The following is a 26,047-nucleotide window of genomic DNA, read 5'->3' on the forward strand; positions in this document are numbered from 1 at the left end:
TAGATTCCTTGGTAGTTTTGTCAGGTACCTTTAGTCCTCATCCTATGTACACGTGCTTCTGATTTTCCTAGATGAAAGTGATTTGTAGACCCATTTCAATCTAGCTTCCAGTCTGGTCAAGGGACTGAAATAGTCTTGGTCACCTTGGTGGATAACCTCTGCCAGAATTTAGACAGACAGAGCACATCTCTGTTGATTCTGCTGCACCTTTCAGCAACGTTTGATACCATTGACCATAGAAACCTTCTGGATTGTCTGTCTGGTTAGGGTACTGGAGAAACCGCTTTGAGGTGGTTCCAGCCTTTCTTGGAGGCATGTTTGCAGAAGGAGATGCTGAAGGACATTTCTTCAATCTCAGGGGTCTTTGTCTTGTGGGGTTCCTGAGGGTTCTACTCTGTACTCCATGCTTTTTAACACGTACATGAAATCAAGTGGGAATGGTCATTCAGAGTTTTGGCATCAGTGCCATCAGTATGCTAATTAATATCCTGAAGAAACAGTTCTGTCGCTTCTAACAATCCCAAGGAAGCCATAGGTCTCTTGGACTGGTAGTTCCCAAACTGTTTTCCCCATGGACGACTTGAAAATTGCTGAGGGTCCTGGCAGACCACTTAATGACTTTTCTGTCTGTTGTAGCAACTGTAATTTGCTGTGCTAGGTAATGCATGATTTTTAATTGTATCGTTATTGCTTCTTTTATTTCATATATAGAAATAAATTGTATAGAATTCAAATATATTTTATTTCTTATACAAGAACACACAATATAAGAAATAAAAGAACCAATAACAGCACAATTAAAAATTAATATGAATATTTAATGCAGGCATGCTGTAAACCGCCCAGAGAGCTTCAGCTATGGGGCAGTAGAGAGAGAGAGAGAGAGAGAGAGAGAGAGATCACTTGAATGAAGCTGGTGATGCACAGACGATAGTTTGAGAACCCCTGTCTTAGACAAACGCTTAATGTCAGTAATAAACTGAATGAGGGCTAATAATGGCATACGTTCTTCCAGTTAGTGGGAATGGTTTCAGTTGGGTTGTTCAACTGGTGTTAGAAGGAGTTGCATTCCCTCTGAAAATACAGACTCACAGGTTGGAGGTGCTTTTAGTCCTGGCCATAGACTAGAATTTTCAGGACTTGGCTATGGCCAGGAGCATCTTTCCTTTATTGGTGCTCCAGATCCATCCCAAGCCAGAGTATCCATGGTAAAATTGAAGTAATTGCACCAGGGCCCTGCCTGCAAGAGGGCCCAGACTCTGAACTGTCATTAAAAAAAGTAAATTGGCCTTATATTAAGAATGTTAGGAAGCAACATGTGCAGACAGTTGAGCCAGCCTTGCTTTCCCCATCATTTCAGTGTTTTTAGTCAATGAATGAATCCCTGGGTCCTATAGAGCAGCTTCTTCCTCCTTCCCTTTATTTTGTTTCCTAGTCTATCTCTGTAGTTTACCCAGGGCCAGCTGCAACAGTCAGGTCAGAGAACATTATGTACATTTGTAATTAATATAGTACAGCCTTATTTATCCTAAATATCTCCCCCCCAAAAAAGCTACCTAACGAGGAGAAAGTTTGAAGGTTTGGAGATAGGAAGCAATTTACAGTAGTGGTTAGAGTGTTGGACTACAATCTGGGAGACCAGGTTTCGAATCCCCGCACAGCCATGAAGCTCACTGGGTGACCTTGGGCCAATCACTGCCTCTCAGCCTCGGATGAAGGCAATGGTAAAACCACCTCTGAATACCGCTTACCATGAAAACCCTATTCATAGGGTCGCCTTACGTCAGGATCAACTTGAAGACAGTGCCTTCAAGTCAAGGTGTGGACAGTTGGCTAAATTTAATTTCAACCGGGTTAGACTTTGCATGTTGAGGTTTGTGTTTGACTTCTCTGTAAATTGGCAATGGTGAGAAGTATGTGGAAAAGAGATGGCTGATTTTTAAATTTTTTAAGGTTTTATTATTGATTATGGTTTGTCTTATTACTGATCTTTGTAAGCAATCTGGAAGCCTTATTTGGCTGAAGAGTGGGGTATAAATGTTTTGTTCTTTTCTGTCAGAGATATAGTATGCAAAATAAAAATACTGCTGCTTCAGAACAGTGGAGCTTGCTTGGGTTCTTGAAACAATAAGGTGTATTCACAGGTTAGTAAAAAAACAAAGACTCACCAAGCAGAAACAATTAAAAAAAATGGGAGGGGGACTCTGAATATATGAGCACCATACTGGATGAAATCAAAGATCCATCTAGTCTAGCATCCTGCTTCCCACAATGGCAGCCAGATGCATCAGGAAGCCCGTAGGCAGGGTTTGAGGCCAGTAACATTTTTCTGTTGTTTGTCCTCCCTGAGTATAATCAGAGGTAGACTACCGCTGAACCTGAAGGGGGAAAAAGTGTTCATCAATGGATATTTAGACCATATTGCTGGATGGAACATCCAGGTTCAGAGCCAGTCTACCTGTGAATAAGCTGAAGTTGTGGAGGCTAACAATAGGAAAGGGCTTTTGGTTTCACACCCTGCTTTGTGTAATCACCTTTAAAAGGATGGATAAATATACATGATGTGCTGTGCGATAAAGTCCTATTTCTATAACAATCACCAAAAACGGTAAAACTGATTAACTTTGTCTGGATCTCTAAACAATGCATTTAAGTTCAATGGGACTTACTCCCATAGTGGGCATAGGGCTGTAGCCGTAATTTCCTCTTTGCTTCACACAGCTCAGAAGAGATTAGAAAGACACACTGCCTTCACTTCCTGTTCCCATTTGAGAGCTACCATTTGGGTGGCAGACTATGACAGAAGTGGAAACCAAGTGTTTCTCCCTGTCTGTATAGGAAAAGCCTCATCTGCTTGGCAATGGTCACAATGTTTATCTGGAAACAGAGAGCGCTAAACTATTGTAACTAATACCCTTTATTTTTTCCCTTTCACTTGTCCACAACTGGCTATGCTTTAAACAGTAGGGAGTTAATAGGGTATCCACTGTCTCACTAATGTAGCAGATAGGGGTGTGACTCACCTGTCAAAAAAACTTGAAACACAAGGGATATGCATATCCCTTGTCTACCAGAGTCTCTGCAAAACCGCATCTTGGTGTCTGCTAGAAAAGGTGAGAGGATGCTCAAGGCAGTGTACATGGTTCTACTCCCTCCATTTTACTGTCACAACAACCTGTGGGGTTGGTTGAGTTGAGAAATAACTGGCCCAAGGCCACTCAGTGAACTTCATGGTTAAGTGAAAATGTGAACCTGGTCTCCTAGGTTCTAGACAAACACTCTAACCTTATACCACACAGTACAGTACTTATAGAAACTCTTTTATCTGTCAGTTAAATCCCCATATCTTTTATCAAGAGCTAGTGAATAAAGATAGAAGAAGGGGGCCTGAATAGCTCTGCAAAAAGAAAACTACAGAAAGAAACAGTAAAAGAGAAGGTTGTAATGGATAAAGTGTCAAAACTGATATATTTTTCAAAACTGCTTCTGATACTGCAGTTGAGTATGAGTATGCATATGTTGCAGTATACAAACCCATATAATAAAAGAAATAAACATTAATTCAATAAGGGGCTCCAACCCCTTAATCGGGCCTTAGCTGCATCCCTTTCTGGTACCATCTGATCTTGCTACAGTGATCTATGTTACCTCTCTTTTTGATTGCTGAATTTTGCTATAAATGGAGCTGCCCTTGAAGACTAGCCTGAAATTGGAAATCCAACTGGTTCAGAATGCTGTAGCCAGGCTTCTTACAGAGTTGGTATATTAGGTTCATGTTAAAACAACTTTTTTTTTGTACCAATACCATTGGCTGACTATTCATTTCTGAGCACAATTCAACATGTTAGCTTTGACTTATGAGGCCATAGTGGCAACTGCAAAAACTAAATGGCCTTCGCCCTGATCCAGCAGGGCTGTTCATATGTACCTGAAGGCCTTCCTTTCACCATGTAATCCTGCTTAAAAAGTGAGATCTTCAACAGAGGTGTTCTCACTCTCCTATAGATATTTGTAAGGTGACAACATGCAAAAGGTTGCCACCTCATGAAGTATTTCCTCCTACAGATTTGTATGTCTTTGCCACTGCTTATGTTTACGGGAACAGTTAAAACTTTTATTTTTAGTCATTTTTTTTTAGCCCTCCTAGACATTTTGGGTACTATGTTATATACTTGTTTTATATTGCCTGTTTTATTTTACTGGGTTTTTTAAATTGTTTGTACTGTACACTACTCTGATCTCCTTAGGAAGGGAAAGAGGGATACAAATTATTTTAAATAAATATATGACCCACTGAATTCCATGAGACTTAATTCCTGGAAAGTGTGTATATGTTTGCAGTTTAGATCTACTTAGTTTCCCTGTGAGTATAACTCAACACAACACATAATGCATAATTATGTGAATCAGTGCACTGCAAAAACATGAAGATGCTTTGAAGTGGAGCATCATCTTCATGTAATAATAGCAGTCACACAGAACATTTGCTAGGTGAAATTGCAAGTGGCTATTGCATAGCAACTGAGGAGGGAATTCCCATCCTAACATTTAAGCGGTGGAGGCAGAGAAGGGGCATGCCAGTCAGTACTGTGTAAGCATACGTTTGCTAAATTAATAGTAATCACTGCTAGCATCTGCAACCTGGGCTATACCAGCAGTAACCAGTATTTACATGGTACTGATCTAGGGATTGAAGGGCCTGTCAATTTCTGTTCTCTGTTTCTCATTTTTCAGTCTTAAATTCAGTTCTACACATCTCTATAGCAATCTGCATTTTTAAAAAAAATGCTTATGGAAATTTATCACCAGTTTTAGTAAAATTTCTTCTAGTAAACACATTTTGTATGCAGTTTTATCATCATCATCATCATCAAAATGGTGCAAAAATAACTAGAAAGTATTCCAACAAAGTAATATTCTTGTGCTCCTGAGGATGTTTGCTACTGAACTGTGCAGGGCAACTGAATTTTTATTAATGTTTGTCATATATTTTAAAACCGTTTTGGGGCTTGCCTCTTTTTTTGCTGGATTTTCCTTCCGCCTCCTAGACTTTTTAGTTGGAAACCTTTCCAGGTATAATAGGGCCAGCACAGAATTTCTTTCCTGTGCCAATGTTTTTTTACATGGATGAATGGAGAGACAGACGGACAAATACACATAAAGTTTTGCCATCAGTCACTGAAGCATTACTGGTGCAGATGGGTTCACCTGGTACAGCCCTCCTGACTATTTGCTGGGAATAGAAAACTTTGTTTAAAGAAGAACTTTGTGATTGTTTATTGACAATTAATGTTCCTCTTTATGGGGTTCAGGAAGACAATGAAACAGCTGGGTCTCTGTGGCCACTCCTAGAAAGACGACGAGTGGGGTAGGGGAGCTTCTGATGTAAGAGGCAAGAGACCATGTATTGGTAGTAGTATTAGGACTGGAAATCCAAACTGGAATGATATATTGTGTAAACTAGACCATGAAGTTGATAATTTAATGTTTACCTTCTGTTACTTTGCCACAGAAACTAAGTTTAAAGAGAAACCCACAGTAAACCTTCTTTGCAAATTTATTTACAAAGGTCTAAAGCACTTCTGAACAGCATATATTGAGATAGTGACTAGTATGCATTTACTTCAAGATCAGAGTAGTACAGTACTGAAATTGAAAAGTTTCACTCTGAACGAATGTTTAGGGCTTAAGTGGTAATAACATGGGGAAGGGGGAAAGGCAAGCCACCTCCTCAGAAAACTGAAAATTAAATTAAATATCACATCTATCCATTTTACCTACTAACATAAACTACACAAGCAATTGTAGCCATGGTTGCATTCAGACATGGGGTTTATTGAAACAGTTTTACTGATCAAAATGGTAGCGCTTCTGTCCCAATTTCAAACATTCCTTTCATGTCTCAGTACCTGTTGCCTTATGGAAACGTGGCTTTTTGGCCAATATACTGCCATGTTGTGCTAAAGTTCATTCACACCATATCATTGGACATGTTGCTACTCCCCCATCCTTTCTGCACGTGCACACTTCTGTTCCCCCAAGATTCCCCCATGAAAACAGCATGAAAGAACTGATGCAGGTAAATCACCCTAAATTTCATCACTCTACCACAATGTTCTGAGTTAATAGGATTGTAAATGGATTTTTTCTGGAAGCTATTAACATGGAAATGAGCAAGCATTAAACTTCCACTATATTCAGCTAGATTTCCAGAAGTGGCTTTTACATTGTATGAACTAGTAGTTGCAGGCCAGCTCCAGACACTCTTGGATGAGACCAATTATCTGGATCCATTTCAGTCGGGTTTCAGGCCTGGTTCTGGCATGGAAACAGCCTTGGTCGCCCTGTATGATGACCTCTGTCAGGAAAGAGAGTGGGGGGGGAGTGTGACTCTGTTGATTCTCCTTGATATCTCAGCGGCTTTCGATACCATCAACCATGGTATCCTTCTAGGACAACTGGCTGAGTTGGGAGTGGGAGGGACTGCATGGCAGTGGTTTCGCTCCTACTTGGCGGGTCTGCTCCAGAAGGTGGTGCTTGGAGAACTCTGCTCAGTCCCATGGATTCTCCAGTATGGGGTTCCACAGGGGTCAGTTCTGCACCCCATGCTGTTCAACATCTACATGAAGCCATTGGGTGTGGTCATCGGGAGTTTTGGAGTGTGTTGCTATCAGTACGCTGATGACACGCAGCTCTATTTCTCATTTTCATCCTCTTCAGGTGAGGCTGTCAATGTGCTGAAACAGTGCATGGCTGCGACAATGGACTGCATGAGGGCTAATAAACTGAGGCTCAGTCCAAACAGATGCTGCTAGTGGGTGGTTCTTCTGACCAGACAGTGGATGTTTAATCTGTGCTGGATGGGGTTGCACTACCCCTGAAGGAGCAGGTTCATAGCTTAGGGGTTCTCCTAGAACCATCTCTGTCACTTGAGGCTCAGGTAGCCTCAGTGGCACAGAGTGCCTTCTACTAACTCTAGTTGGTAGCCCAGCTACGCCCCTATCTGGACAGAGATAACCTGGCTGCAGTTGTCCATGCTCTGGTAACTTCCAAGTTAGATTACTGCAATGTGCTCTACACGGGGCTGCCTTTGAAGACAGTTTGGAAACTGAAGCTTGTGTAAAATGCACCAGCCAGATTGGTAACAGGGACCAGATGGTTCGAACATATAAAACAGATTCTGGCCCGCTTGCATTGGCTGCCTGTATGTTTCTGAGCTCGATTCAAGGTGCTGGTTTTAACCTATAAAGCCTTACACGGCTTGGGACTACAATACCTGATGGAACGCCTCTCCCGACATGAACCCACCTGTACACTATGCTCAACATCAAAGGCCCTCCTTCGGGTGCCTACTCCGAGGGAAGCTCGAAGGATGTCAACAAGGGAGAGGGCCTTCTAGTAGTGGCCCTCAAATTATGGAATGATTTCCCTGATAAGGTGCACCTGGTGCCAACACTGTTTTCTTTTCAGCGCCAGTTCAAGACTTTCCTCTTCTCTCAGGCATTTTTAACAGCATTTGAATGGCATGTGTTTTAACTTGCCTATCGTTTTTTATGGGTTTTAATTTGGTATAGTTTAAATTTGTATACTTGTTTTTAATGTTGTTAATTGTTGTAAACGGTCCAGAGAGCTTTGGCTATGAGGTGGTATATAAAGGCAATAAATAAATAAATAAATATCAGGAAAATGGAATAAACTAACTTCCCAGGAGGATCGCTCCACCTGTGACTGCCTCTGAGACGAGCTCCCGTCTCAGAGGAAGCTTTTTCAGTTTTAAAACCAGTCAGAAGAGTTTTTTGACTGGAAAAAAATTTCTCCCAGGCAAGGGAGAAACGTAGAGATCATCCACAGAAGCTTCGTAGTGTTTGTTGGGGACTGGAATTCATTAGGATCGCCTATGAAAGAAGGTGTAGCCAGCAGCGTCGGACGGAGCCAGGGATTACAAGCAAGCTCAAGCTGACTAAGCGAGACGTTTTTTTTTCTTCAAAGAAAAACGGATTTTAACAGGCAAGCATTCTTCTGTCTACTCTTATCATTTTGTTATCGTTACAGCAAAAGAGATTTGTTAAAGAATCAGCAACAAAGAAACCCTGGGTGAGTTATAACTTTCTCTTTTATACACGGAATTAAGGAGGAAGAAAATCGAAATAGCCTATCTTTGTTTTTATTGCAAAAAGCTGACCTGGAATTGAGCATTATAAAGATACAAACGGATGAGGGGCATCTAATCTGAAGAGGAAAATCTGATTTATATGACATTTGAGTATTATATGTCTGGGACTATTTTTCTGGTCTACTTTTTTTTTGACGAATCTGCTTATTCTTTATGCCACTAATTATTTGGATGCTGTGAACTAAATTTGTTTTGCACTTTTGGACACATAAGAGATAAGGCAGTTTGTGCTGTCTAGAGGGTGATGTCAACAGGCTTGGAAGATTAACTCCTTTGTGACTGGAAAAAGAGATAAACTGTTCTTTGCTTGGGAATAGTGGCTATATTGGAAATTGAAGGGGTTTTGTTCTTTTGGTTTTAAGAATGACAATCAAGAAGGTGGCTGAGACCCTGGATGTACAGGAAGGGGTTCTCTTTCTAGATATGTTTCAGAAAATAATGAATGAGATTAAGCTAACGAAACAAGAACTGAGACAGAGCAGACAAGAGATGAAAATTGAATTTGGCAAAATGAGACAGGAGCTGAAAGAAATTCAGGATTCTATGAGAAAGGAGGTAGATGAGACCAAAGATATAACTGGACAAACAAAAGAAGATGAAAGAAAAATTAAAGGGAAGGTTCAAGCCCTGGAGATTGGAATAGATTTATCAAATATGGACTTGGAAAAAGATTTGGATTTTATGGCTGTGATGGATCCTAGAGACAAATATTACTGTTTGGAATTCAGCGCTGTCCCTGAAGGAATTGGTGAAGAGACTAGAGATAACGATATCAACGGTTCGAAAAAATTCCTGGATTGGAAGGATTTGATGGAACTTGAAATAGAGAAAGTTTACAGAATTAATTCCAGATATGTGACAATGGAAAAACTCTCAAGAGATGTGCTAGTGTATTCTGTAAAAAAGAGGAACAGAGATACAACTTTACAACAACATTTCAGTAATACATTCAGAATTGATGGCAAGGAAATATTTGTGATGAAGGAAATGCCTATCAGACTCTTATTATATGACTATGACAGCAAGATTATTGGGTGTGCAAAGATGGAAGATGGAAGATGGAATCAACACTGATAATGGAAGAAGAGCTATTGAAATTACTGGACTTAGTAGACTTGAAGAGATGGATCAATTTGGAGAAAAATTGATGGATATATATCTCAAGGATTGGAAACTTCTCTTTGACTTTTTGTGGAAAGAATAAAATGATATGATGTTAATGAGATTTGATACTAATTAAGATAACCACTGCAGGAAGGTGATTTTATAATCTATTAAGAGACAGGTTTGTTATATATTATAGACCTATGGCTGATCTACGATAAATCGGAAGTCAATAGTTTTATTGTATTAGTTATTAATTTGTTCTTTTTCTTTTTGTTTTGTTTTGTTTTTGAAAATTTGAATAAAAATTAATGTTAAAAAAAAAGGAAAATGGAATAAACTGCTCTTTGAATGCACCCCATGTCTGGAAGACCATTTGAGCAGTGGAGTCACTGCCACATCTGAAATCTGCTGATCAGGGTAGAAAGTGAGGGCATTTGAGCAGGACTGCTAAACCATCTCCATGCTGGCACAGAAGAAAGCCCCACAACAGTGGAGCCTCCCTACCGGTAGAGGAGCTTCTCCGGGAATGCCAATCGGGGGTTCCTAAATCCATCAGTTGCTTGCATCAGTGGAGAATATATCATGAAACTTTTGTTCTTTTTATGCTTATCTTTCCCCCCCTTTCTTTTAATTGTGAGTAGCAATCCACATTTTTTACTATTAGAACAAGAACATCTTCCCCTCCATGACTATCTTTCTAAATATTGAAGCATATGAGTTGCCCTATGTACTGCTGATTGTACACATGCTCATTATTTTATTTTTTGTCTCATATCTAAAGTTCTTTCTGCAGAGTTCAAAACATTATATTCTTTGTTCAGTTACTGTAATCATATATGTTATGGCAGGCACTCAAGAATAAAGGCTATTTAGATGGTTTTCAGTAAACATTTGCAGCTTTACCCAATTATTGTTATTCAATTTCTTAGGGAGCCCCTGCAGGGCAGTGAAAGTCATTTTTATGTATAGGCTCAAGGAAGAAGAAGAAAACCTTTCTATAGATAAAAGAAGAAATTGCCAAGTTTAAAAACTGTTTAAAAATTGCCAAGTTTAAAAAAATGTGCTTGCTTGTTTTCATATATTCTTCCCATAGGCTTCAAATAATTTCTTTTCAAACAAAAAATTGTTTATGAGGATACATTTGCAGCATGCTCCTATCTTTTCAAGTAACTTGTGGCAGACGGATTCTTGCACCACAAGAGCTATCTCAGCACCCTGTGCTAGACAGAGAGAGAACAACACAGCCAAATCTAAACATTTTAAGCTCTATTGATAACGACAGAAGAAGTTCAGCATGTGCTTTGCTTTCATATAAAAATCAAGGGGCTTCAAATTTGTGTTGATCTTAGCTATAGAGCAGGGGTGGGGAGCTTAAGATCTTGCAGGTGTTGCTGAACTACAACTCCCATCATACCTGACCACTGTCTATGCTGGCTGAGACTGACAGGAGTCTGGAGGGCCACAAATTCCCACCCTGATATACAGTTTAGTTCTGCCCATTTTTAAATGTATTTTGATCCTTTCCAATTCTGGATCCTACATGTTTAAACAAAGAGGAAATTTTAATTTAGTCAATATAAAGTCTGCAAGCCAATTGTAACGCCTATCTGTTCCTTCTGGGAGAATGACATAGATACCCATTGTTTGTGGCTCTTTCCCATATGTTTGTGGAAACATGTAAGGCCAAACAAAAATAGGGGTGAGAAATCAGGTTTGCTCCTTATCTCCCTGGATCCAGATGTGCATGGTGGAGTTGCTGTCTTTTTTTTTTTCAGGTATCCAAGTAGCCATGCTGCACAGCCCATGTGCATCTAAGACTCTTTTGATGGTGTGAATTGCTGGGACAGTGAAAGTATTGTATGCTAATACACCAAACTAAGGGGAAATGAGTAAAAAATAGGGGCAGAAATGAGGGCAGAAACATAGCAAAAAGAGACTGAAAGGGGGGGCTAAGACATGGGAGTGCAAAGAGAAGAAAGTGTGCTGTAGGCACCTGAGAGAAGAAAGGGTAACATGGGATGAGGAACCATAAACAGGGGGGCAACTGTGGAAGTGTAGAGAGGAGGTACAGAGATAAAGAGAGGGGGCTGCAGCAAAATCTGTGAATGGGGTAACAGATATGAGGGTGAAGATGCAGTGAGCAAAGAGAGAGCAAAAGGGTTCAGGGAGACCTGTAGTCATATACAGAGAGAAGTGTACACACACCATGAAATGCAAGAACTAAAAGAGGATTAAGCAGAAAAAAGTTTAAAAGAAAACACTGAATCTGATTGTAATAAAAACACCCTTTTGCATTCAATGTAGCAATATGACCCTTCATTTAGTAAAAATAAAAAGTTATCCTTGGAATTATATGAACAGTGCATTCTTAAGTTGAGGACGTCTTCACAATGTTGGCTCCCTGCCCTGTTCTTACATCATTGCAGAACCAGAGAAAGTACTTCTTAGAATAGAAGTAAAGCAACAGCTCATCTCTTTCCCCCAAAAAACTTAATTTACTTTAATCTTTTTGATTAAATCTCTTCTCATCAAGATTTAAGTTTCACATGTTTTGCCTTGGGGGGGGGTTTCAAAATATTTCACTCACCTTTCAGCAGACACTGACTAATTACTTAGGTTCACATTTATACAAGGGACTATGTGCTCATTTAAACATGTTGGGAATCCAGTACCTAGATGGTGACAAGCTGGCACTTTCCCAGCTAGTCAATGAGCCTCCAGGGAAGCCAATATATTAATATCCTGGCAATAACCCATGATATTTTGTTCTTGTCAAAATATTCTGAACTTGTTTGGATTGTTCAAATTTATTTAGAAGACAATTTTCATGTGGCTTAAAAGACAGTCTTTTGTTAAAAATGTTCTCTCCCACCCCACCCCCCTGCAATGTATCTGGTTGTTCAGTTTAATACAAGTGGAATGCATGTAGTATTGTTATTTCTCTGTATTTAGAACTGAAATGTATTTTTTTCAAAACAAAATGGCAATCCAAGCAACACAATTACCAAGATTTAAAAGTCGATGTCTGTAGTTAAATTCGCATAACATTTTTTTTCAGAAGTTTGCTTTGTGGTAATTGCTCTTTTTTCCGCTTTTTCTTTTCTGAATAGGTCATACAACACACACACACACAGAGGCATACGTAAAAAGTAAAAGGGCACCAATGATACAATACCAAGGTTAAATGATCATCTGAACACATATTTGTGTATATCGGTGAATTGTAATTAATTAAAATTACCTTAATGTCAAAAGCCCCAAGCTGGCCCACTTGGTTGTAAAGCTCCAATTGTTCTTTAATGGGAGAGAGCCACAATTTTAGCTGACTTAACTGTTGTTCAAGCTGGTTCAAATTTTTTAGCAGATGCTCAATTTCTTTCTGTTTCCCAGGTAGATCTTTGGATATCTTAAAAAAAAGAAGAAAATTATTCCATTACACATGCCAACAAATCATTTTCTCTATAAAATATTCACATTCTGTATAAACATTTACTAGGAGTATGATTATCTCAGAATGTTATAACAATGGATGCAATCAAGAGAAAGCTATGTATACCTGAGTCCCATTGAAATCAATGAGATTTAAACCACAGTTAAGCTCTTAAACTGATTTCAGTTGGATTATAAACAGCTAACTTTCTCAGGATTGTGCTCTATGGCATTTCAAAATAAAAAGGAGTGCCTCATATGTTAGTAAAAGTTAATTGTTCCAATGATGGGGGGGATGGTATTTGCACATAGTGTGGATGAATACGCCAAAGCTTTATTCCCCATACTTCCAATTGGCTTGGTGCATAAGAGTCTTTGGCCCTAACCAACCTGGATTAGGGTTGCCAGGTCAGAAGCATCCCAAAACCTGAGATTTTAGGGGCAGACCTGAGTGATGTCATGGGGCGGGCCCGAGTGATATCACGGGGCGGGCCCGAGTGATGTCATTAAGCATGATACATTAAGCATCAATCACAGTTGCTTGGAGCATACAATTAAAACAAAAAATTTATCTGATTGGAAATTAAGATAGAAATCTTAGCTAAAAGATGAAGCCTGGGTAGGGAACATTTAATCAGTCTGGTAAGGGAGGTGGGGAGTAGGGTTGCCAGGTCAGAAGCAACCCAAAACCTGAGGTTTGAGGGGCAGGCCCTAGTGATGTCACGGGGCGTGCCCTAGTGATGTCATTAAGCATGATACATTAAGCATCTATCACAGTTGCTTGGAGCATACAATTAAAAAAAATCCGATTGGAAATTAAGATAGAAATCTTAGCTAAAAGATGAAGCCTGGGTAGGGAACATTTAATCTAGCCTACTTACTTTCAGCAAGAAGGGTTTAAGTGCCTTCAGGCCAGGCCAGTCACCAGAAGGCCACTGTAGGAAGAAAGGAGCCTAGTGTTGTGGAGATGTTAGATGGGAGCATTCAGGAGTAAAGATGGATGCCCCTGAAGGCTGCAATTCTAAACAAACTTACTGAGGGACTAAGCCCAATAGAACTCAACAGAACTTACTTCTGAATATAGTTTGGATTGTGCTGTTGGTAAAGCTTGACTAGGGATCCTCTGCAAAGACATCCATATCCAAGCAGGGCTGGCAACCCCCTGCCTGGAATGCCCTGCCCTTATCTTTTAATGTGGCTGCTTCAAACTACTTTACAGATTTGACCCTTCACTTCAGAAAGAGGTCTGAGAAATGAGTAAAAGTAAGAAGATTCTCTACCCTTTCTGTCTACCCTGTGGGCTGCTATAAACTCACTTTGATAGCCAACCCAATTCCAGTGAGTAATAATTGACAGAGAGAAGACACACATGGTTTGGTCTACCTTCACAGGCAGCAGCCTGGGAACAACAACTACAGCCACACTTTCAAATATGTGAATTCTCTTTTACCACTATTGGACAAGAAACAAACTGCCAAGCAACCAACAAGGTGCATCATCAATGGGTTTTAGGGGGTTGAGCTGAGCACATGCAACCACTGCTGTTGCTTCTATGGATGTAAGGGAGTGAGGTTAAAGGTAAATGAAATGCAAACAGAAAATGAAAAACAAAATACAATGATGCTTTCCTAAATGCAATACCATACCAAACAAAACAAGATTCCTATGAGTAAGGCAGAGAACGTAGCATCTCATAACCAGTCAGGATTCATAACCAAAAACCAAAACTAAAAAAATCCTGCTAGCTAGTCAGTTAATGCAGAATGCTGCGGCATGATTGCTGACAGGAGTGAGATCCTATCAGCACATAATACCTCTGCTCTGAAATCTGCATTGGTTGCTGATTTGCTACCAGGCCAAGTTCAAGCTATGCTTTCCACGTTATGGGTGCCACATAGTACTTGTTCTGCTCTTGTACGAAATCAGTCCTGTAAAGTGGCAGCATTTTGGATAATCAGTTCATAGGGTTTTCGTGGTAGGAGGTATTCAGAGGTGGTTTACCATTGCCTTCCTCTGACTTTAGGCAGACGCTTCTTTTCAGCACCTGCTAAAATCATTTTTGTTTAGGCAAGCCTATCCACGCATGTAGAAGCTATTGTGTTTTTAAATCTGTTTTTAACTCATTGTTGGTTTTATTAATTGGAATGTTTTTCAATACATGTCTTTAACTGTTTTTGCCAAGAATTTTATTGTTTTAATTCTTTTTGTAAACTGATTTGAGATTTTTTACAATAAAGCAGTATATAACTGTTGTATATAAAATACATAAATAAATTTTGGAGTCACAGCTTCTAAAAATGTTTTTAAAGACGTTTTGTTTTAATATATTTTAAATATATTTTTATTATTTTTAAATTGTTTTTAGTGCTTTTGTTTGCCGCCCCGGGCTCCTACTGAGAGGAAGGACGGGATATAAATAGAATAATAAATAAAAATAAATAAATAAACTTCATTCACCCAACCCCAAATTCAGAATCATGCCACTTTAAGCTGCTTTGCAACTATTTATATTTGTTTTATGGTTATTGGTTTTTAAAGGGATTTATTTCTTATTGTGAGCTGCCTTGGTTTCCAATCACCAACCCTACCTCACAGGGTGGAAAGACTCCACACACACACACACACACACACACATACACACTTGTATAAATACACCCCATATAATAGTTTATTGTCAAACCAGTTGGTCATTGCAGAACATTTAAAAAAAAAATCAGTTTCCTACATAATAAAAATGTGATACCTAGGCAAACCCTGCCTAATTGCTTTAAAAAATAGGATTGGAAGGGAAGGGAAAGATTTACAACACAAACAATTCTTTGTTATGTTTACTCAAAAGTCCCATTAATTTACAGCACAATCCTAACCATGTCTACTCAAAAGTAAATCCTAATGAATTCAATGGGGTTTACTCCAGGTACATGGGATTAGCATTGCTTTACTCCCAGAAAAGCAAGTATTGGATTAAATACTTTCATATTGCCAAGGTTTTCAAATCACTGCCCTCTCCAACAGCCCAAGGTCTGACTCTTGCACACAAGAGAAAAAAAACTTTAAGCCACATTCATACTTACTCAAACTAAAGATCTCAAAGCCACCATTTCCTGACATTGCAATGATGTCTGGGTCAACAAATCACAACCCTGGCTTCACTTATTGGCAGAGCTTGGAAAAGTTACTTTTTTTGAACTACAACTCCCATCAGCCCCAGCCAGCATGGCCACTGGATTAGGCTAAGGGGAGTTGTAGTTCAAAAAAGTAACTTTTCCAAGCTCTGCTTATTGGCTACAATCCTGAAAGGGTGGGGTTAGAGCTAGGAGCTGTTATACAGATCTGTTAAAGAGATTTAACAGTCACAGGGGTCAGCTGACGTTTTGGTGTATATCTCAGGAACCAGACCACCTAGAAACTTAATGTTTTTTAAAATTGAAGCTGAGAGTCCGGAGAATAAGGTGAGTTAGACAGAAACTCGGAGGGGACCCCCAGAAACCGGAAACTCGGGCTGAAAAACGGACACCTGGTAACCCTAACTTGGATAGACTGCGGAGAAGCAACTTCTATAGTGGCTTCCCTCAACTGCTGGGTAAACTTTTAATGACAACATGTACAAAACAGGGAAAATTGGTCCCAGGCTATGGTCTGAAGGCACATAAGGCCAGCATCCTGCTAAAACTAAGCAGGGTCAGTTGTGGTCAGTGCCTGGATGGGTGACCGCCTGAGAACCATATGTAAGCTGCCTTGGGTTTCAATCATGAAAAGAAAGGTGGGATAGAAATGTAATAAATAAATAAATAAATAAAAATAACATAAAATTGGGGCTTATCAAAGCATAGGCAATAGTGCCTCTATGATTCTGGTCTGAGGGCTGGACGAGACCATATAAATTTACTGTTCATCCCAGTGTTCATCTCAGATGGGTGACTGGAGATACATTGCTGCTGGACTAGCTCCTAGAACAGCACACAAACAGGGCCTTGTCCAAGCTCAGGAGTTGGCTTTAGACAATTTATCATTGTACAGAATGGGACAAAATATAATAAGATGCACTTAAGGCATTAAGCAGTTCTGAGGGCAACACAAGTAATGGGGAGCTGGACTTTTGTATTTTGCAGCCATGAGAGCTTTATACTACAGCCAGCATGGATTTTTCACATTCCACCATGTTAAACTGAAGATAACCCCCATGCCATTCTGCTGTTCCTGTAAACTCATTTCAAAACAAAATCTTACAAAATGTACAGTCCTGAACTCAGAAAGTCTCGTTTAACAACCCTCTAAGTTTTCAGGGTAATACACAAAACACTCCGAGAGAATTGAGACTTCAAAATGTAAAACAAGTTAAAAAAAATCCAGACCCCTGCTGGACTTTTTTTGTCAGTGGTCTCATAATTTGCTGAAATTAATTAAAAATCGGCCATATTCACAGAGTAACTGTAATCCTGTTACTGACCTTGCCCCATACTCTGACCTTCTCCTAACAACGCTCAGCAAGCTTTGCAAACTACACTTCCCAGGATTCTCTGGGGGAAGCCATGATGGTTTAAAGTGGAATATATGCCTGGTGTGGATGTGACCAGGGACAGCTTTGGTTTAAATTTGGGTGGGAGACTATATGTGTCTGCTATGGAATAAAAAGGAGGAGAAAACCCTGAAAAATAATGATACTGTTAACAATGTTTTCCTTTTGGAAAAGAAAGGGACTTTCCTTTTGCCCAGTGCCCACCTACACAATATCTTCCACTCCCTCCACCTCCCACCTCCCTGCCCCTCGTACAGGTTAGTTTCACCTATCCTATCCCCTCCCCCTTTCTCCTCACACCCCCTCACATCCTCCTCTTCAAATCTCTCCTCCTATTTCTTCCCCCTTCTCCTCTCCCAACTTCCTCCCTCCCTCTCTGCTCTTCCTCCTCCTCCCCTTGTGGTCACTTTCACCTATCCTAAGCATGATTGCATAGGAATGACAGAGCTTGGAAAAGTTACTTTTTTGAACTACAACTCCCATCAGCCCCAGCCAGCATGACCACTGGATTGGGCTGATGGGGAGTTGTAGTTGAAAAAAGTAACTTTTCCAAGCTCTGAGGAATGAATATCACTGAACTCAATAAGCGTGCAAGTGATCATACCTGTCTTCCCCTCCTCCTCTCACCTTCTCTTATCCCATCCTCCTCTCTTCTCTCTCTCTTCCCTCTCTTCCTTCTTCCTCCTCTCCTGGTCACTCAAGCCCTCCCTCTCTCCCCTCCTCCCCCATAGTCAATTTCACATATCCTAAGCATGATTGCAGGAGAGCAAATCCCACTGAAATCAATAAGCATGCAAATGATCATTCCATTCTTGGCAAACTTGCACAGGATCCCATTTCTTACCTCCTGAACTAAAAAGCAGAGAAATTCACTAATAAGCAAAAAACCCTTGCGGTCTAAGAATGTACCTACAGCCAACAGATATTTCTACTAAACATTTAAAAGCAGGGAAATTGGGCAACTATAGTGAATGCACTGGGGAGCCTGTGAGCATATGGTGAGTAGTAGCAACACCAGCGATCAGGACTGCATCTCTAAAGATGGAGAATTACATTTTTGTATGTTTGTTGGTGTTCTTACTTTGCTTCTTTCCTGTGTTACTACTGTTTCTACACAGAATCTAACCTAGGAAACTATATTTTTCTCATCATTCATCCTAGAAATCTGTGTCAATTTTATTTTTATTAAATTTCAAAGCTTTTCAGCCTTTTGGATTTTAAACTGAAGGTTACATTCTATTTCTATTTTGGGTGCATTAACAGTTGAATCTGAAACTGCAGCTTTGATGTAAAACTAGACTGACTACAATATGTTGCTACTTAATGAATCTAGCTGTTGGAAAAAAACAAACTTGGCCTGCCCAAGATGCATGTTTTCAGCCTGCTATGCTTAAACTACTCCACTTAAGGCAGGGTGGGCATGGTCAATTAAAATACAGAGCACACCTAGAAATTTGCTAGAATGTATTTCACCTCCCACTATTTTATCTTGTGCAAACTGAGACACTCCTCATGTCCACTGGAGACTATTCTGCAGAACAGTTAGTGCCATTATTCCACACAAAAAAATGGAGATTTTTTGTTTGTAAATTATGCAGTGTTGCTGTATTTCACATATTCACTGACACAGAAGCAAAAGAAAATAATTTACTATAGGAAACTTCACTAAAATTGCAAAGTAAATCAAACATATTTAAAGTGACTATCTGAACTATGTCATCAGTTTGGCAACCAGCGAGAGGGCCTTCTCAGTGGTGGCCCCCAAATGATTTCTTGCACGTGGTGCACATGGTGCCAACAATGTTATCTTTTCAACACCAGGTCAAGACTTTCCTCTTCTCCCAGGCATTTTAGCATGTTTTTAAATTGTTTTTAATTTTATTTTTAAATTGTTTAAAAATTTGTATATTTGTTTTTATTGTTTTTAATTGCTGTAAACTGCCCAGACAGCTTCAGCTATGGGGCGGTATATAAATATAATAAATAAATAAATAAATAAATAAATGTGCCTTCAAGTCGACTACGACTTATGGCAACCCTATGAATCAGCGACCTCCAATAGCATCTGTCGTGAACCACCCTGTTCAGATCTTATAAGTTCAGGTGCTGTGCTGATCTTGTTTTAGCCAGGAGGAAGCAACATTATTAAGACAGTTGATATAGTTCAGATGGTCACTTTAAATATGTCTCATTTACTTTGCAATTTTAGTGAAGTTTCCTATAGGAACTCATTTTCTTTTGCTTTTATTTCTATGAATATGTGAAGTACAGCAACACTGCAAAATTTACACAAAAAAAACTCCAAATATAATTGTGGAATAATGGTACTGACTTCTGCAGAATAGTCTCCAGTGGACGTCAGAAGTGTCTCAATTTGCACAAAATAAAATAGTGGGAGGTGAAATATATTCTAGCAAAATTCTAGGTGTGCTCTATGTTTTTAATTGATCGTGAACACTTTGCCTTAAATAAAGTGGTTTAAACATAGCAGGCTGAAAGCATGCATCCTCTTTTTTCTAATAGCTAGAGTCATTGCTGAAGTAGCAACATATTGTAATCAGTCTGATTTTACATCAAACTGCAGTTTCAGATTCAACTGTTGATGCACCCAAAATAGAAATAGAACATAACCTCCAATTTGAAACACAAAAGGCTGTCTTCACCATCATATGACACTGACCAATAAAAAGACATTGAAATTAATGAAAATAAATTTGACACAGATTTCTAGGATGAATAATGAGGGAAATAAAATTTTCTAGTTTAGATTCTCTGTAAAAACATTAGTAACACAGGAAAGAAGCAAAGTAAGAACACCAACAAACATATAAAAATATAATTCTCCATCTTTGGAGATGGCAGGCGTTGCCACCACTCACCATATGCTCAGAGGCACATGTTACCAAATTATTCCAAGCTACACAGCAAGTGGATTGGACTGTGAAAGACCAACCCAAATTGTGTTTGCATTTTGACAAATTTGTAGGGCAGTACAATATATCAGAGAGGAGGTCAGGTGTCCTGCTCCCCTGGTGCATTCACTATAGCTGCCCAATTTCCCTACTTTTTAAAGTTTGGTAGAAATATCTGTGGGCTATAGGTACATTCTTAAATTGCAAGGTTTTTTGCCTATTAGTGAATAAAATATCTACCTTGTAAGCAGCAAGTTAAAAAAAGTTGCTAATTACAACACTTTTCCTAAATAGAAGAGACTGTTTTTCTTCTGAGATATCCTGACATATGGTGCCTATCCAGGCATGCAACCAAATCTTAGACAAGTCATTCATCACTTAATATTTATATATTAAAGATGTTTCCAAAAGGACAGAAAATGGTATCCTGAGCAATGGTGTCAGCTAAACCAGGCAATTCAAGTGATTAGTACTCCCTCACACACAATTCTTCTAATTCCATATGTTCCATTAATTGGATTAAAAGTACTAAGCATATTTATTTGTAACAAAAAAGTGTTTGTGTCTGTTATCGTATTTTTAAAAACTTTAAAACATCTTAGTACCAAGCGTTTGTTCTTCTTTTATTTATCTGAGCTAAAATGTATACTATAGTCTGTTCTCATCCTATATAAGAAAAGGTGAAAATTAGCAAAAGGTGCTCCCCCACTTCCTGGTTTTCTTTCAGTTAGGAAGGGTATTTCTCATGAGACTATGCCATTGGTAGAAGGAAATACACCTGCTGTAGAGGTTTATTTAAAAATTCAAGTGAAAATCTTAGAAAATCAAAGTTAATTTAGTTCATAAATGGCACTACACACCAAATCCAGAATTTGGCTAAGGAAAAGAACATCACTATATACAAAGTGCACGGCAAATTACCATAAACTCAGCCCCTTTTGTCAACCCACAAGGCATTGGCATGTTATTCACACACTGTTTCTAGGAGTATGTGGATGTCATGAAATGGAAATGAACTGCCTCCAAGTTGATTCTGACTTATGGCGACCCTATGAATAGGGTTTTCAAGCGGTATTCAGAGGTTGTTTACCATTGCCTTCCTCTGAGGCTGAGAGGCAGTGACTGGCCCAAGGTCACCCAATGAGCTTCATGGCTGTGTGGGGATTCGAACACCTGGTCTCCCAGGGTGTAGTCCAACACTCATAGATAACAGCTGAGGATCCAGCCCAGCATTCCACTGCACCCAGAATTCTCTTGGTTATCTTCTGCTTTGAGCACAAATGCACGTACCACTCCAAAGAACACCATGGTTAAGTGGACATAGCTTTCACAGGAAATAACTGTGAGGTGCAGGAGCATCTTCTACTAATTTACACCTTTTCTTAGAGCTTCTGTATGAATTGTGCTCACATTAATGTTACTTTATGCTACAGTAAAATTCCTATGAATAATTCAGTTTTCTGTGTCAATGACTGGCAGAGGGAGGTCTGTTGATTATGCAGCCAATAGCCTGACTTGATCTGAGCTAATTGAGTTAGCCTGGCTTATGTGAATTCTAGGCACAGTGCTTGAGGATATATCCTGATCACTGGTCAACTACTTTGCTCCCATGTTACCCTATTTGTGGTGAGTGACTAGTTTGAGTTAGCATGCCCTACCTTTTCCAGGTAAACTTGGGCTAATTTATTGGTGCTGATCATTGTGATACATTCTTTGAAAATACTGGGGAGATTTTGAAGTCAAGCTTGAAAATCTCTCTCTTTAAGTGAGTGCTTTTATTTCCTTGTAGCTGGCTAAAAGGATGGGCCAATGCTTTACCCACAGCTACAGGAAAGGTTCATACATTATAGTCACATCACTTAACTACAATTCTTTTGCCGATAACGTAGGTACAACAAATTGCTTTGCTCTGGCAGTAAAACGTGAAATGGTCTCTTCTGTGCCTAGTAATTATTAGCAATAAAAGGAAGCAGATTAAAAAAAGAGCAAAACAAAAATAATCTTGACAGCCTACTTCTCTAGGATTAAAGGGGATAAATAATTACAATACAGCCACTGGCACCTAGCTTACCTTCACCATCATCTACCTCATCCCTCCTGCCTGTTGTTGGACCAAGCATAAGTTTAAAGGGTAATAAATTCCTTCCAATAAATCCATGGTTCACTGGCCCCAGGCCCAATCTACCAAAGCATTTATTGCACAATAAAAAACAAGAAACATATTACAGATCTGTTTCATGTCCTGGCAGGTGGTATATGACAAGAACTGAACCCATCTCACAAAAGCTAATGCCTGATGTCCCTTTCCTATGTTTTTAAGCATGAGGTAGCCAAGCTGATCTTGCTATAGAAAAAGAAACATAGCTGTTTGGTTCTTTGAGCAATGAAAAATAAACTATATTTAACCTAAAAGGATATACTTTGTAATACAGCATTTCAGCACTTCTATAATTAAAACCATTCATAAAGACAGCACTGTTTTCACACAACATTTTTGTATTAAGGAATGATAGAATAAATTATAATACCAAAGATTTTACAAGCCATGCTTTTGAATGTGCCCTTTCATCTTTATTCTGCTTCACCTGTGTCTAATATAGTAGACTCCAATTTTGCTAAAAACAAAAAAGCAATATACATAGCCATCAAATATTTTTAGAAATACAAATACCTGCCCTGAAAATTACAACACTTTCAAAGTACATTTAAACCATTCTTCATATGTTCAGGGCTTAGACACATCATTCTTGTATGAGTGCAACACTAGTAAATAATAATTTCAGTACCCATCCTCATCTACTGTAATTCCCAGTGAGGTGTCCAGTGCAATGTCTGCTGCAACGTCTTGGTATCAGTTTCAGTTAATGCGGCCTGATGACGTGGACAAGGTGCTTGTGACAATGCGACCAGCAACTTGTCATCTCAACCCTTGCCCTTCTTGGCTTATTAAAGCTTGCCAAGGGGGTGTGGGTGAGCGGATCCAGGGTGTGATCAATGTGTCTTTGCGGGAGGGAGTTGTCCCTGCCACCCTGAAAGAGACAGCGATACAAGCACTCCTGAAAAAGCCCACCTTGGACCCATTGGTTTGTAACAGCTACCCCCTTTTTTGGGAAGGTTTTCAAGAAGGTTGTGGAGCAACAATTGCAAGTACTTTTGGATGAAACAGATTATCTTGACCCATTCCAATCAGAGTTCAGGCCTGGTTATGGGACTGAATCAGCCTTTATGGATGAGCTTTTACAGGAGGACAGGGGGAGTGTGACTCTGGTATTCTTACTTGATCTCTCACTGTCTTTTGATACCATTGACCATAGTAACTTTCTGAACTGACTTGGTGAGATGGGTATCGCAGGCACTGTTTTACAGTGATTCCAATCCTATCTCCAGGGTCATTTTTAGAGAATACCATTGGGTGATTGTCTTTTGCCCCCCTGGCAATTGTGCTATGGGATGCTGCAGAGTACCATCTTGTCCCCCGTGCTGTTTAACATCTATTTCAAGCCTTTCGGAGCAGTCATCAGGAGATTTGGGGTGAGTTGTCAGCAGTATGTTGATGATACTCAGAACTATTTCTCTGTAACATCTGAATTGGGAGAGGCTGTGCAAGCCCTGGACTGGTGCCTGGACTCGGTGGTGGGCTGGATGAGGGCCAATAAGCTGAGTCTGAATCCTAGGAATAGAGGCACTGTGGTTCCTGAGTTCAGATAATTGGTCAGTTGCCTACTTTGGAGAGGGTTGTACTCCCTCTGAAAGAGCAGGTCTGTAGTCTAGATTTCCTCCTGGGTCCATCTTTGTCACTAGAGGCCCAGGTGACCTCAGTGGCTAGGAGTGCCTTTTACCAGCTTCGGCTGGTAAGACACCTCCAGCCGTTTCTGGACCAGGATAGCCTAACCACTGTTGTTCATGCACTGGTAACTTCCAGGCTGGATTACTGTAATGCGCTCTATGTGGGACTAATGTTTTATGCCTACGGATGCTAAATAAAGTTCATTTTTTCATTTATTATTGCATTTATTATTATTGCAAGGAGCTCAAGGTGATATACATAGTTCTCTCCTTTTCCATTTTTTCCTCACAACAATCCTGTGAGGTAGGTTAGGCTGAGAGGCAGTGACTGGCACAAGATCATCCAGTGAGCTTCATGGTAAAATGGGGATTTGAACCCTGGTCTCCCAGGTCATAGTCTAACACTATGGACTTAGATATAAAACATTGGATATCAATATTTTGCAATATTCCATATGTTCAGACCCAAAGCTATCCTGCCAAATCTTAGAAAGAGCGGGTGGGTGGCGTGGCCAACAGAGCTGCAAAATGGCTGCATAACTTCGCTGCTCTGTTCCCTCCGGATGAAAAAGCCTCCCTAATATTAAATCGGGACATAGTCTTATTCATAAATAAAAGCTATTTCGAGGGGGTAATGCTCCCCAGCATATTTAAAGGAAAAGAAGGCATTTTGGAGGACTATTTTAAATCGCAAGACACAGAAGGCCAAAGCGCAGCAAAGAGACAACTACTAAACAAGATGACTCCTGGATCTCAGAAAAGCTCTAAAACAAGACCTGCAGATGTGAATTTCGCAGCTACTTCATGGAAGGAAGAGCTAGCTAAGCAATTTCAGTCTTTTAAACTGGACATAGCAAGTACCTGGGATGTCTCTTTTCAGCGCTTGGAGGTTAAACTGATGGACCTCACTGCATGTTTGGATGATGTAGCCTAACCAATTCAGAGGAACTATTGCTACTCCGACATGAGAATAAAATTATAAAAAATAAGCTGGAGGACATCGAGAATCGGGTACGTAGATCACATATTTGTTTTCGTGGGATTAAAGAAGGGGCTGAAGAACACTCTGCGTCAATGGCTGCCTTTTTGGCAGCATGGTTAAATTCTGTACTCAAGGGCCTAGAAATATCGGTAAATGATTTCGAGCGAGCTCACTGGGCACTAGCTGCAAAACCCAATGATAAAGCACCCCCACAGGATATTATTGCTTGCTTTACAAGGTTCACAAAGAAAGAAGATTTAATGCGAGCCCTGAGAAAGATTAAAGATTTGCAGTTTGTTGGCAAGCCTGTTATGGCATTACAAGATTTATGCCCTGATAAGCTGCAAAAGAGAATAAATTTTAAACTGGTCACCACCCTCTTGCAGAAGGCAGGAATCAGGTACCGCTGGGATTCCCATTTCGACTGATTATCCCTAAGAATGGAGGGCTGCTGACAGTGAGCACCATGAAGGAGGCTCTATCCCTCCTGACAGCATGCAACATAGAACACCCTGAAGGGATCCAAAAAGAAGACCTAGAAGCTGACGAAAATGACACACGACAGAGATATAACGAGCACTGGGAAAGCAGCAAGAAAAATCTTCACCCTCGCAAACGCACCCCTACAGAATCAACAGCTAATATCCATGCAGAAGCTCAATCTCTCACACCAAGTCCTTCTAATGCAAAATGAAGAGACAGTGCATCGATACTCACATACTTCTGACAAATTCTCCAGCATTTAAATCTCCAAAATGATGTTGTTTGAGAAATAGCACGCAAGTCACCAGTATATTAATCTTGGTTGCTTCTAATATTAAAGGGAGGGGGGCGCATGGGGGGGAAGGAGGGGGGAATTATAGTTCTTTCTTCTCCCCTCTTTCCTCATTCCTTCCCATGTGTCCCCAAGCCTTTTTTCTTCTTTTTAACTCATGTTCCATCCGGGGGAGGGGGCAAAACAAAAGAGATGGCAGCTCTTTGCAGCGGTCTTCTCCTTTCCATATCCTTTTTTACCTTTTGGCCTTTCCCCCCCCAAAAAGTTGTGTTTATCACAAGGGCCTAAGCCGTGGATCTATGCACTTTTGCATAGACGTGGACTCTGGGTTTTCAACCGAGTCTGCAAGGTCAGGCCTCTAATG

General features: G+C 39.9%; 1 protein-coding gene across 13 annotated transcripts in view; it reads right to left on the minus strand.

The window, feature by feature from the left end:
• The window catches only part of DMD (dystrophin), a 2,032,119-nt gene that overhangs the window by 658,345 nt on the left and 1,347,727 nt on the right, over positions 1 to 26,047 (minus strand). For all 13 annotated transcript variants that reach the window (XM_061627388.1, XM_061627390.1, XM_061627384.1 and 10 more), the window contains one exon: positions 12,522 to 12,686. In XM_061627388.1, coding sequence (XP_061483372.1) covers positions 12,522 to 12,686 — 165 coding nt within the window. The remainder of the gene's footprint in view (positions 1 to 12,521; positions 12,687 to 26,047) is intronic.

This window comes from Rhineura floridana, chromosome 5 (genome assembly GCF_030035675.1).
Source record: "Rhineura floridana isolate rRhiFlo1 chromosome 5, rRhiFlo1.hap2, whole genome shotgun sequence".
Lineage (NCBI taxonomy): Eukaryota > Metazoa > Chordata > Lepidosauria > Squamata > Rhineuridae > Rhineura > Rhineura floridana.